Source organism: Cherax quadricarinatus, chromosome 22 (genome assembly GCF_038502225.1).
Source record: "Cherax quadricarinatus isolate ZL_2023a chromosome 22, ASM3850222v1, whole genome shotgun sequence".
NCBI classification, from domain to species: Eukaryota; Metazoa; Arthropoda; class Malacostraca; order Decapoda; family Parastacidae; genus Cherax; species Cherax quadricarinatus.
In genome coordinates this window covers 17,639,096-17,653,744 of record NC_091313.1, presented here as the reverse complement: position 1 = coordinate 17,653,744, position 14,649 = coordinate 17,639,096, and the positions used below count along the sequence as shown (strand labels likewise).

The 14,649-nt window shown below is 39.3% G+C and overlaps 1 protein-coding gene across 1 annotated transcript in view; it reads right to left on the bottom strand.

Annotated features, from left to right (window-relative positions):
- The window catches only part of LOC128689847 (vasoactive intestinal polypeptide receptor 1-like), a 205,688-nt gene that overhangs the window by 75,626 nt on the left and 115,413 nt on the right, over window positions 1-14,649 (bottom strand). Inside the window, exons 4-5 of the mRNA XM_070087499.1 lie at window positions 12,162-12,605; window positions 11,641-11,775 (exon numbers count right to left, since the gene is read on the bottom strand). Coding sequence (XP_069943600.1) covers window positions 11,641-11,775; window positions 12,162-12,605 — 579 coding nt within the window. The remainder of the gene's footprint in view (window positions 1-11,640; window positions 11,776-12,161; window positions 12,606-14,649) is intronic.

The window sequence follows — 14,649 nt, the reverse complement described above, 5'->3', positions numbered from 1 at the left end:
CAAGCCTGGGAGAGAGGGATTGGAAGGTTTAGAGAGGAGTGGGCCAGATTTTCAGAGGGGGAGGAAAAGAGCCATATTTTATGAGAAAGTGGGCAAGTTTCCTTCATGGAAAATGACGCTAAGTAGAGCAGGGGATCAGGAAAGAAAATAATATTAAAGATACTTCATAATGAACAAAGGTATATTACGCTAAAACAAAAAAAAATATTCGATCCCAAAACAGTTTACAAGTGAAGGGAATTCCACAAGAGCCGTGTAGGGCTCATACGGTATAAGCCGTCGTGGCCCCTAAAAAGTATCATCAACAACAACACAAGAGTAATATCCAGGGATGGAATTGCATCACTGCCACTGTTCCATCTCGTTAAGTAAATTAAAAACGTTGCAGACAGATGTCATATTGTATCGTTAACAAGGAAAAATATCTGTCTGTCATATAGAATATAAGGCTTACTTGTTAATTAAGTTGAAGTACAATGCGTCATTTTATGGATGAAAACACGTTAGGGTAACAATTATAATATAAAAATCCTAAAAAGCTACTGAAAAGAAAATAACTGAAAGAATTTTTTAAGCCGCGGATACACTACAACATTCCATTATAGTCACTCCCTCACATATAACATGATCAACCTATCACATATAGCATGATCATCCTCACATATATCGTTAAAATTACCCCTTACATATAACATAATGGTCACTCTTCCCATATAACGCTCTGATCACAACTCACATACAAAATTATGATTACTCATCACATATGTTATGATCACCCCTCACATATGTTATAATCACCCCTCACATATGTCATGATCACCCCTCACATATGTTATGATCACCCCTCACTTATGTTATGATCACCCCTCACTTATGTTATAATCACCCCTCACATATGTCATGATCACCCCTCACATATGTTATGATCACCCCTCACTTATGTTATGATCACCCCTCACTTATGTTATGATCACCCCTAACATATGTTATGATCATCCCTCACATATGTTATGATCACCCCTCACATATGTTATGATCACCCCTCACTTATGTTATGATCACCCCTCACTTATGTTATGATCACCCCTCACTTATGTTATGATCACCCCTCACTTATGTTATGATCACCCCTAACATATGTTATGATCATCCCTCACATATGTTATGATCACCCCTAACATATGTTATGATCACCCCTAACATATGTTATGATCATCCCTCACATATGTTATGATCACCCCTAACATATGTTATGATCATCCCTCACATATGTTATGATCATCCTTCACATATGTTATGATCACCCCTAACATATGTTATGATCACCCCTAACATATGTTATGATCATCCCTCACATATGTTATGATCATCCTTCACATATGTTATGATCACCCCTAACATATGTTATGATCATCCCTCACATATGTTATGATCATCCTTCACATATGTTATGATCACCCCTAACATATGTTATGATCATCCCTCACATATGTTATGATCATCCTTCACATATGTTATGATCACCCCTAACATATGTTATGATCATCCCTCACATATGTTATGATCACCCCTCACATATGTTATGATCACCCCTCACTTATGTTATGATCATCCCTCACTTATGTTATGATCACCCCTCACTTATGTTATGATCACCCCTCACATATGTTATGATCACCCCTCACTTATGTTATGATCATCCCTCACTTATGTTATGATCATCCCTCACTTATGTTATGATCATCCCTCACTTATGTTATGATCACCCCTAACATATGTTATGATCATCCCTCACATATGTTATGATCATCCTTCACATATGTTATGATCACCCCTAACATATGTTATGATCACCCCTCACTTATGTTATGATCATCCCTCACTTATGTTATGATCACCCCTAACATATGTTATGATCATCCCTCACATATGTTATGATCACCCCTCACATATGTTATGATCACCCCTCACTTATGTTATGATCATCCCTCACTTATGTTATGATCACCCCTCACTTATGTTATGATCACCCCTCACATATGTTATGATCACCCCTCACTTATGTTATGATCATCCCTCACTTATGTTATGATCATCCCTCACTTATGTTATAATCACCCCTCACATATGTTATGATCACCCCTCACTTATGTTATGATCACCCCTCACTTATGTTATGATCATCCCTCACTTATGTTATGATCACCCCTCACTTATGTTATGATCACCCCTCACTTATGTTATGATCACCCCTCACATATGTTATGATCACCCGTCACATATGTTATGATCACCCATATACTATGATCACCCCTCACATATGTTATGATCATCCCTCACATATGTTATGATCACCCCTCAAATACCTGGAGGTTACCTGGAGGTTATTCCGGGGATCAACGCCCCCGCGGCCCGGTCCATGACCAGGCCTCCCGATGGATCAGGGCCTGATCAACTAGGCTGTTACTGCTGGCCGCACGCAGTCCAACGTACGAGCCAAAGCCCGGCTGATCCGGCACTGACTTTAGGTATCTGTCCAGCTCTCTCTTGAAGGCAGCCAGGGGTTTATTGGCAATTACCCTAATGCTTGATGGGAGGCTGTTAAACAGTTTTGGGCCCCGGACACTTATGGTGTTTTCCCTTAGTGTACCAATGGCGCCCCTACTTTTTATTTGGAGCATTTTGCATCGCCTGCCCAGTCTTTTACTTTCGTAGGGAGTGATTTCTGTGTGCAGATTTGGGACCATTCCTTCCAAGATTTTCCAAGTGTAGATTATGATATATCTCTCCCTCCTGCGTTCCAACGAGTACAAGTCAAGTGCTTCCAAGCGTTCCCAGTAGTTAAGGTGCTTGACAGAACTTATACGTGCAGTAAAGGATCTCTATACACTCTCTAGATCTGCGATTTCACCTGCTTTGAATGGAGATGTTAATGTACAGCAGTATTCCAGCCTAGAGAGAACAAGTGATTTGAAAAGGATCATCATGGGCTTGGCATCTCTCGTTTTGAAAGTTCTCATTATCCATCCTATCATTTTCTTTGCACGTGCGATCGTGGCACTGTTGTAATCCTTGAAAGTGAGATCCTCAGACATTACTACTCCCAGGTCCCTTACATTAGTTTTCCGCTCTATTCTATGGCCGGAGTCAGTAGTATACTCTGTTCTAGTTATTATCTCCTCCGGTTTTCCATAACGAAGTAGTTGGAATTTGTCCTCATTGAACATCATATTGTTTACCGTTGCCCATTGGAAAACTTTGTTTATATCTTCTTGGAGATTAACCGCGTCCTCAGCAGATGACAGCCTCATGCAGATCCTAGTATCATCCGCAAAGGATGATACGGTGCTGTGGCGTATATCTCTGTTTATGTCTGATATGAGGATAAGGAATAAGATGGGGGCGAGTACTGTGCCTTGTGGAACAGAGCTCTTCACTATGGCAGCCTCCGATTTAACTCTGTTGACCACTACTCTTTGTGTTCGATTTGTTAGGAAGTTGAAGATCCATCTCCCCACTTTCCCAGTTATTCCTTTAGCACGTATTGTATGGGCTATTACGCCATGATCGCATTTGTCAAATGCTTTTGCAAAGTCTGTGTATATTACATCTGCATTCTGATTTTCTTCCAGTGCATCCAAGGCCATGTCATAGTGATCCAGTAGTTGTGAGAAGCAGGAGCGACCTGCCCTGAACCCATGTTGCCCTGGGTTGTGCAGATTTTGGGAATCCAGGTGATTATGATCATCCCACACATATGTTATGATCACCCCTCACATATGTTATGATCACCCCTCACATATGTTATGATCACCCCTCACATATGTTATGATCACCCCTCACATATGTTATGATCATTCCTCACATATGTTATGATCACCGCTCACATATGTTATGATCACCCATATGTTATGATCACCCCTCACATATGTTATGATCATCCCTCACATATGTTATGATCATCCCTCACATATGTTATGATCATCCCTCACATATGTTATGATCATCCCTCACATATGTTATGATCATCCCTCACATATGTTATGATCACCCCTCACATATGTTATGATCACCCCTCACATATGTTATGATCATCCCTCACATATGTTATGATCATCCCTCACATATGTTACGATCACCCCTCATATATATTATGATCACCCCTCACATATATTATGATCACCCCTCACATACGTTATGATCACCCCTCACATACGTTATGATCACCCCTCACATACGTTATGATCACCCCTCACATACGTTATGATCACCCCTCACATACGTTATGATCACCCCTCACATACGTTATGATCACCCCTCACGTTTAATGTTATGGTGACTTATCAAACATAATAATATGATAACACAAACTACATGAATTATTCTGAACACCCATCTCACGTATTATTATGCATAATGATCACTCATCACCCAAGAGTTACCCTACTATCAAACTAGTTTGCCTGACTATTAGCTCTTTAAGTTGGCACAATTTCATACTTTTTTCATTTATGAAAATTTGGATTTCCTAAAAATAAAAGTTTGAAAGGATTACATTATTGCCTATGAGTACAGATAAATTAGTTTTTACAACTAACAATGATTTGCATTTGTCCTTAATTTAGGTGTCCTAAAAATTTAATCCTAATCTTTGGTACTAACACAGAAAACATCCACTTTGATGAAGTCCTTAAATTTAAAGACCCTAATTTCCCTTCTGACTGTAAAGTCTTTACTCAAAAGTTTGGGAAAGCGATGGTGGCTCCTCTTCCCCCGTGTTGAGAAAAATGCAGTGATATGGACATGGTACAGACAAATTAAAATGCAATTTATTTTTGAATATGGGAAAATAAGGGACAATAGAAAGTGAATAGCAAAAGTGAGAAACAAGTTTAATGTTAATGTAGGCATCTGCTGAACCATGGAGACTATTGTCATACAGTGGGTTGTCAACACTGTAGTTAGTGACACAGTGTGTGTGTGTGTGTGTGTGTGTGTGTGTGTGTGTGTGTGTGTGTGTGTGTGTGTGTGTGTGTGAGGGAGTTAAGACTCACGACACAAATTTTAAAATAAATATTGGGTGGGCAGGAAAGTGAATGTTTAGCAAGAATTTCAACCGACATATTTCCACACCCAGGAAAAGAGAGGAGAGGAGAGGAGAGAAAGATTCAGGAAAATAATGATGGAGGAGAGAAAGGAGACGAGAGGAATTTAAAGGAGGAGATGGAGAGTAGTGCAGTGAGAGCAGAGGAGAGACCATTTCACTGAGAGGGAGAGAGGGAAAGAAAGAGAGACAGAGATATATTCTGGGAGAAGAGGTTGTAAAGGAGAAACGTAGAGGTTTTAAAGGAGAAACGTAGATAGAATAAAGGAGAGAATTATTCAGGGAGTGAGAGAAGACATTTGCTCTTAAAAAACAGCTAAGCAGCATTTGTACATCTACTCTGAACTGCTACATTTCAGTAATACATTCATTTTAGTAACATATTCATCTAGTAATATATTCATCAGCGGCGTTGTATGATCCCGTAGGGCTCATACAACGTGAGAATAAACAAAGACCAGACAAAGTAAACAATACTTCCACATAAGTGCTCTCACAGGCTGAAATAATTACATACTCATGTTCCAGCTATTTTTTTTAACTCACTGAACGAGGTATAATATTCCCTTAAACTTTTGCTCAAATTAGCAATAACTGTCACCCTCGAATTTTAGCAAATTGTTTTTCATGATTTTGACAGGGAAGAAACACATGCAAATGAATCCATATTGATAATTATATAAACAAATAATACGATATATATATATTATATATATATATATATATTATATATATATTATATATATATATTATATATATATTATATATATATATATATATATTATATATTTTATTATTATCACACTGGCCGATTCCCACCAAGGCAGGGTGGCCCGAAAAAGAAAAACTTTCACCATCATTCACTCCATCACTGTCTTGCCAGAAGGGTGCTTTACACTACAGTTTTTAAACTGCAACATTAACACCCCTCCTTCAGAGTGCAGGCACTGTACTTCCCATCTCCAGGACTCAAGTCCGGCCTGCTGGTTTCCCTGAACCCCTTCATAAATGTTACTTTGCTCACACTCCAACAGCACGTCAAGTATTAAAAACCATTCGTCTCCATTCACTCCTATCAAACACGCTCACGCATGCCTGCTGGAAGTCCAAGCCCCTCGCACACAAAACCTCCTTTACCCCCTCCCTCCAACCTTTCCTAGGCCGACCCCTACCCCGCCTTCCTTCCACTACAGACTGATACACTCTTGAAGTTATTCTGTTTCGCTCCATTCTCTCCACATGTCCGAACCACCTCAACAACCCTTCCTCAGCCCTCTGGACAACAGTTTTGGTAATCCCGCACCTCCTCCTAACTTCCAAACTACGAATTCTCTGCATTATATTCACACCACACATTGCTCTCAGACATGATATCTCCACTGCCTCCAGCCTTCTCCTCGCTGCAACATTCATCACCCATGCTTCACACCCATATAAGAGCGTTGGTAAAACTATACTCTCATACATTCCCCTCTTTGCCTCCAAGGACAAAGTTCTTTGTCTCCACAGACTCCTAAGTGCACCACTCACCCTTTTCCCCTCATAAATTCTATGATTCACCTCATCTTTCATAGACCCATCCGCTGACACGTCCACTCCCAAATATCTGAATACATTCACCTCCTCCATACTCTCATCCTCCAATCTGATATCCAATCTTTCATCACCTAATCTTTTTGTTATCCTCATAACCTTACTCTTTCCTGTATTCACTTTCAATTTTCTTCTTTTGCACACCCTACCAAATTCAACCACCAATCTCTGCAACTTCTCTTCAGAATCTCCCAAGAGCACAGTGTCATCAGCAAAGAGCAACTGTGACAACTCCCACTTTATGTGTGATTCTTTATCTTTTAACTCCACGCCTCTTGCCAAGACCCTCGCATTTACTTCTCTTACAACTCCATCTATAAATATATTAAACAACCACGGTGACATCACACATCCTTGCCTAAGACCTACTTTTACTGGGAAGTAATTTCCCTCTTTCCTACATACTCTAACTTGAGCCTCACTATCCTCGTAAAAACACTTCACTGCTTTCAGTAACCTACCTCCTACACCATACACCTGCAACATCTGTCACATTGCCCCCCTATCCACCTGTCATACGCCTTTTCCAAATCCATAAATGCCACAAAGACCTCTTTAGCCTTATCTAAATACTGTTCACTTATATGTTTCACTGTAAACACCTGGTCCACACACCCCCTACCTTTCCTAAAGCCTCCTTGTTCATCTGCTATCCTATTCTCCGTCTTACTCTTAATTCTTTCAATAATAACTCTACCATACACTTTGCCAGGTATACTCAACAGACTTATCCCCCTATAATTTTTGCACTCTCTTTTCTCCCCTTTGCCTTTATACAAAGGAACTATGCATGCTCTCTGCCAATCCCTAGGTACCTTACCCTCTTCCATACATTTATTAAATAATTGCACCAACCACTCCAAAACTATATCCCCACCTGCTTTTAACATTTCTATCTTTATCCCATCAATTCCGGCTGCCTTACCCCCTTTCATTTTACCTACTGCCTCACGAACTTCCCCCACACTCACAACTGGCTCTTCCTCACTCCTACAAGATGTTGTTCCTCCTTGCCCTATACACGAAATCACAGCTTCCCTATCTTCATCAACATTTAACAATTCCTCAAAATATTCCCTCCATCTTCCCAATACCTCTAACTCTCCATTTAATAACTCTCCTTTCCTATTTTTAACTGACAAATCCATTTGTTCTCTAGGCTTTCTTAACTTGTTAATCTCACTCCAAAACTTTTTCTTGTTTTCAACAAAATTTGTTGATAACATCTCACCCACTCTCTCATTTGCTCTCTTTTTACATTGCTTCACCACTCTCTTAACCTCTCTCTTTTTCTCCATATACTCTTCCCTCTTTGCATCACTTCTACTTTGTAAAAACTTCTCATATGCTAACTTTTTCTCTCTTACTACTCTCTTCACATCATTATTCCACCAGTCGCTCCTCTTCCCTCCCGCACCCACTTTCCTGTAACCACAAACTTCTGCTGAACACTCTAACACTACATTTTGAAACCTACCCCATACCTCTTCGACCCCATTGCCTATGCTCTCATTAGCCCATCTATCCTCCAATAGCTGTTTATATCTTACCCTAACTGCCTCCTCTTTTAGTTTATAAACCTTCACCTCTCTCTTCCCTGATGCTTGTATTCTCCTTGTATCCCATCTACCTTTTACTCTCAGTGTAGCTACAACTAGAAAGTGATCTGATATATCTGTGGCCCCTCTATAAACATGTACATCCTGAAGTCTACTCAACAGTCTTTTATCTACCAATACATAATCCAACAAACTACTGTCATTTCGCCCTACATCATATCTTGTATACTTATTTATCCTCTTTTTCTTAAAATATGTATTACCTATAACCAAACCCCTTTCTATACAAAGTTCAATCAAAGGGCTCCCATTATCATTTACACCTGGCACCCCAAACTTACCTACCACACCCTCTCTAAAAGTTTCTCCTACTTTAGCATTCAGGTCCCCTACCACAATTACTCTCTCACTTGGTTCAAAGGCTCCTATACATTCACTTAACATCTCCCAAAATCTTTCTCTCTCCTCTGCAATCCTCTCTTCTCCAGGTGCATACACGCTTATTATGACCCACTTCTCGCATCCAACCTTTACTTTAATCCACATAATTCTTGAATTTACACATTCGTATTCTCTTTTCTCCTTCCATAACTGATCATTCAACATTACTGCTACCCCTTCCTTTGCTCTAACTCTCTCAGATACTCCAGATTTAATCCCATTTATTTCCCCCCACCGAAACTCCCCTACCCCCTTCAGCTTTGTTTCGCTTAGGGCCAGGACATCCAACTTCTTTTCATTCATAACATCAGCAATCATCTGTTTCTTGTCATCCGCACTACATCCACACACATTTAAGCACCCCAGTTTTATAAAGTTTTTCTTCTTCTCTTTTTTAGTAAATGTCTACAGGAGAAGGGGTTACTAGCCCATTGCTCCCGGCATTTTAGTCGCCTCATACGACACGCATGGCTTACGGAGGAAAGATTCTTTTCCACTTCCCCATGGACAATAGAAGAAATAAAGAAGAACAAGAGCTATATAGAAAAAGGAGAAAAACCTAGATGTATGTATATATATATGCATGTGCGTATCTGTGAAGTGTGACCAAAGTGTAAGTAGGAGTAGCAAGATATCCCTGTTATCTAGCGTGCTTATGAGACAGAAAAAGAAACCAGCAATCCTACCATCATGCCAAACAGTTACAGGTTTCTGTTTCACAGTCATCTGGCAGGACGGTAGTACTTCCCTGGGTGGTTGCTGTCTACCAACCTACTACCTATATATATATATATATATATATATATATATATATATATATATATATATATATATATATATATATATATATATATATATATATATATATATGCAAATCAGCCACTGTAAAAGAATAGTGAAATTCCAAGCACTTTCGTGACTTCTCACATTATCAAGTAACTATGATAATGTGAGAAGTCAGGAAGAGCTTGGAATTTCACTATTCTTTCACAGTGGTTATTCTTCATATTCTGAAATCACCTGTTTACTGTTTCTCTGACTATGTTAGATAACCGGTGCTGACTGTGAGGGAGGAGACTGTGCTTTAAATGTGAAGTGACTAAAACCGAAAGCAAATGGAGAATGTTCACTTACGTTATTATTGCACATTTGGGTAGCTCCTGCATCACTCTGGTGAGTAAGACAATGATTACAATGAAAACACGTTTCACCACACTAAAGCCAATTTAAGGCGAAGAGCTGTACAACAAAGAGTCCTTTGCAAACAGTGTCTTAGGTTACAAATCTATGCAAGAGAGACACACGCCGTAACTAGGACATTTTACTGTTTATCATCGTTTCTAGATGGCGAAACGCTCCCTTAATAAAATGTCCCATTGACAGCATATATGCATTTCCTTACATACAGTCAGTGTCACCACACTATCAGAGCTCCGCTATTTTTCTGGGAAGAACAATAGTGTTTTCCTCTCCATCTGAACACACCCTCAACCTTCTGTGTGCCGAGCGCTGAGGCAGTGTTGTGCAGACGTCAACATGAAAAATATAAATCATGCACTTACGAAAGGCAGGGGGAGATATAATATACATTGATGCTGTTAAAGGGGAGGCGAAAGAGAGGTGGAATGAAGTTAATAAGGAGACGGCGGCGGCAACTCCATACACAGTTTTAAGGGTATATATGAGAAGGCCCAGGACACCAGGAACTTATTCCGGCCACATTTTTGAAGTGAACAAAAGGAGAGGCCGGGAGGCGAGCCTTGACCCAGACAAATACAACTCGGTAAACAAAGTTAAAAAATTTATGAAATTATGCAATTCGGGAGAAAAAAATAATTGTCTGAAAAACATTATTTAAATGTATTTTCTTTTCATCCATTTTGCAGGGCAGATGTTAGCAACTTTGTGTATTTCCTGAGGCTAATTGAATTCGCCTCGTTGCTTCTGTTTATGGAACTCCGAGGGCATAAAGCCCACGAAAAACGGGGGTTTTCAGGAGTTTAACGAACTCGTTACGCAAAGTCCTCGCAATTTCGTGTTAATATTATACATTTATATAGACTAAAGGTGACACGATGCTTAACACATAATATCTGACACGCTGGTCTCATTAGCATTTAAATTGCATGAGGATAAATACATTATGGTCTATGGTAACCGAGAAGTGTGAAGAAGTGGGTAAGATTTGCATTTAGATGAGAGGAAAGATATATGTACCTGTGGTGGGCGAAGGTGCTGAGGTTACAATAGTCTGACATAACCTTTGAAAGGTGACCTATTTTTTTATTTTTTTTGTAGTGTGTGTTTTAGTTGTAAATTGTCAAAGGCATTTGTAAATAGACACTTTGCTTTTTTTTTGGTGTGCATATATGTGTGTGTATTGGTTCGGTACTGAGATTTAAGGGCCATCAACTACTCGAGGCTAAGAAATGCAGCATATCACCTGTTCACCACCAGTCAAAGACACTTTAATCGCTAAATTACCGATTAAAGAATAGTCTCAGCGTATTTTCACTGAGAGACATACACCTCATGTTGTATATATTATGTATGTGTGTTTGTGGGTCTATATGTCACTTTATGTATGCCAGTTTGTCACTCATGTGTGCAGGAATGTTTACTCAGGCGTAAAATATGTAGCTGTTTATATAAATATGTATACCTGTATGCGTATCTGCAGATACAAAAAGAATCCATTTATAGATCTTTAAAAATTATATCATCAAAGTGTGACAAGTTTTAACTTGACATTAAGAGTTTTATGTTAAAAACTCTTGAGAGAAACGGGTTGAAGGTAATGAAATGTGATGGGGGAACTCCGTAGAGTTTTAAAAAACCTCAGTCACGTCATTTCTGCATTTGTCTGTATTTCTCTATTATTCCAGCTGTTGGGGTAGAGAGAGAGAGAGAGAGAGAGAGAGAGAGAGCAACAGAAGAACCCACCTTAAAAAGCGTGATATTGACATTCTCTGCCAAGACGTACATGGTGGAGCACTGGGTGTAGTTGGTCCAGGAGCTATTGCCTCCATCGAGGCGGAACCACGTGCCTTGCGACGTGCAGTACCGGGAGGCGTGACTCTGAGAGAGAGCGCACGTCTTGGTGAGCACAACCAGTTGGGTACAGTTAGGTAGCAGATTTTCTCGAACGATCAGCGAACGGAGGACCGAGCCTCCACGCTGAATGACCCACACGGGTTTATCGCCCTTTTATCTCGGAGAAGCATGACAACAATAGTATACTCAAGTGCATTTACACAACAGTTATTAAGAAATACAAAATGATTTGGTAAATTTATATAGTACTTAAGAAAAATTTTGTCTAATTCATTTTCACAGGATGTATAACATTTACACTGAATTAATTATGTTTTTTTTAAATTTCTGTGATAATTGTAATATGAGAATAAAATTACGACAGTTGCACGTCATTTTACACCAGACAAACGAACAGAGTAATGTCTTACCCCGTGAGGAAATCCTTGGACGTACGTAGGACAAGGAATAGTGACTAGCGTGTCTGGGGGTGTTCTAGGCCAGCAGTACACATCGTCAAATGTCGTGGGACAGAAAGCAGCAGCTGCAGACCCATTTTCCTTGACATTCTGATTATTATTATTATATGCCTTAATGAGCTGATTTTCAGGGTGTTTATTTCGGCTCCCGTCGTCTTTACCCTCGTCCATATTTCCTGATGGTTGGTCTGAACTTCTCGTTCTGGATTTGATGTTTTCGACGCCTGGAAAGTCTACACTTGCTCCGTATGGTTCCTCTCCCATGCTAACTCCCTTGCCTCTCACCCTGGCCTCTGTCCTCAGCTGTTTCAAGAGGCGTATCTCTTCTCTCATTCTGACTTCACAGTCTTCCCTCATCGCTTCAAGGACGGCAGCTTGATCCTCGACAGACTCAGGCTGAGAAGGGAAAAGAATGTCGCTCATTGATCAGGGTTTGCATAATGTGGTGTTGAAAACTTTCCTCTTTCTGTAGGAAAATAAAGTGAAAATTTCGATACCAAGGTCATCTGAAATGCATTAAAACACATATTGAAATAAATATATTAACATATTTATGAGTAAAGTATGTAGAATATCCCGTGATATTCATTGTAAAAACAATTATTAGAATATATAAAATATATAAAGGTACAATACCGGTCACGTACATTGTTGAGCTCCCTTTCCTTCGTGTTTCAGTGCGACTTGTTAACAGTCCAATTCAGACTGAAACGTCGTCATAAGTATGAGTCTCCTATGTGCGAGTTATATATGCATCACACATTATTTTAATAAAACTAAGTTTCGACCTCCCTTACCCAGTGAGGTACAGACAGTAATGTTAAGCTGAAGTGTACACATTGTATGAATACATACTGTAGGTTGGAAGACGCAGGGACACACATACACACACACACACACACACATACACACACACACACACACACACACACACATACACACACACACACACACACACACACACACACACACACACACACACACACACACACACACACACACACACACACACACAGGGTGCCCACAAAAACACTCCCTGATTTCAAGCATGTATTTCATGTAAGTCTATTGTAATAACCTTTCACAGTTAGTAGCTTCAGATGCAGGAATTTTATACAGTATGATGTGGAATAGGGTAGCATTAAAGGCACTCAATGTGCGCCTCTCTGGTTGCTCAGCAAACATCGATGCGATAGTCCAGTTCGGTCCCGACGCTCTGCAGCATATCTGGAGTTATCATGCGAACTGCTTCAGTGATCAAAATGTTCAGCTCCTCCAGGGTTGCAGATAGTGGTAGTACATAAACTGTGATCTTCACGTAACCCCAAAGAAGGAAGTCACAAAGAGTTAGGACCGGTGACCTTATAGGCCACTTGCAGAGGTCACCAGACCTAACTGTTTGTGACTTCTTTCTTTAGGGGTAGATGAAGAGCGCAATTTACGTACTACCACTACCTGCAACCCTGAAGGAGCTGAACATTTCGATCACTGAAGCAGTTCGCATGATAACTCCAGATATGCTGCAGAGCGTCGGGACCGAACTGGACTATCGCATCGATGTTTGCCGAGCAGCCAGAGAGGCGCACATTGTGTGCCTTTAATGCTACCCTATACCACATCATACTGTATAAAATTCCTGCATCTGAAGCTACTAACTGTGAAAGGTTATTACAATAAAGTTGTATGTTATACTTGTTTAAAATATATATATATATATATATGTCGTGCCGAATAGGCAGAACTTGCGATCTTGGCTTAAACAGCAACGCTCATCTTGCCATATAGGACAAGTGAAAATTTGTGTATGCAATAATATCGCCAAAATCATTCTGAACCTAACGAAAAAAATATATTTGATTGTGTTTGTTTAGTATTAAATTATTGTAAACGTATTTAAAATATATTTAGTTGGGTTAGGCTAAAATAAATTGCTCTTGCTTTAATAAGGTTAGGTAAGTTTTCTAAGATACTTTTGGTGCAAAATTAAAAAAATTTACATTCACATTAATGAAAAAAATATATCTTTAAACGTATAAGAGAAAATTTCAGAAAGGACTTAATTTTAAATGAGTTCTTGCTAATTGACCAGTTTTACATATTCGGCACGATATATATATATATATATATATATATATATATATATATATATATATATATATATATATATATATATATATATATATATATAAAGAGACAGAGAGAGGGAGATACGCTGAGGCAGTACCTGGGTTATACCAATATAAGACAATACACATGGTCATATTTCTAAGATGCCTCATCTAATAAGTCTCGGTTTCTCTCCCTGAGACTATTACTTGAAAAAGAAAAATCTTTTTCGCCCAGAAATCCCTTCATCCACTTAAGTTCTGTCTCGTGAGGAATTTGAGAAATTGCAGGGATTGAATTTTTAGATGGATGCAAAAGCTCAATTTTCAATTCA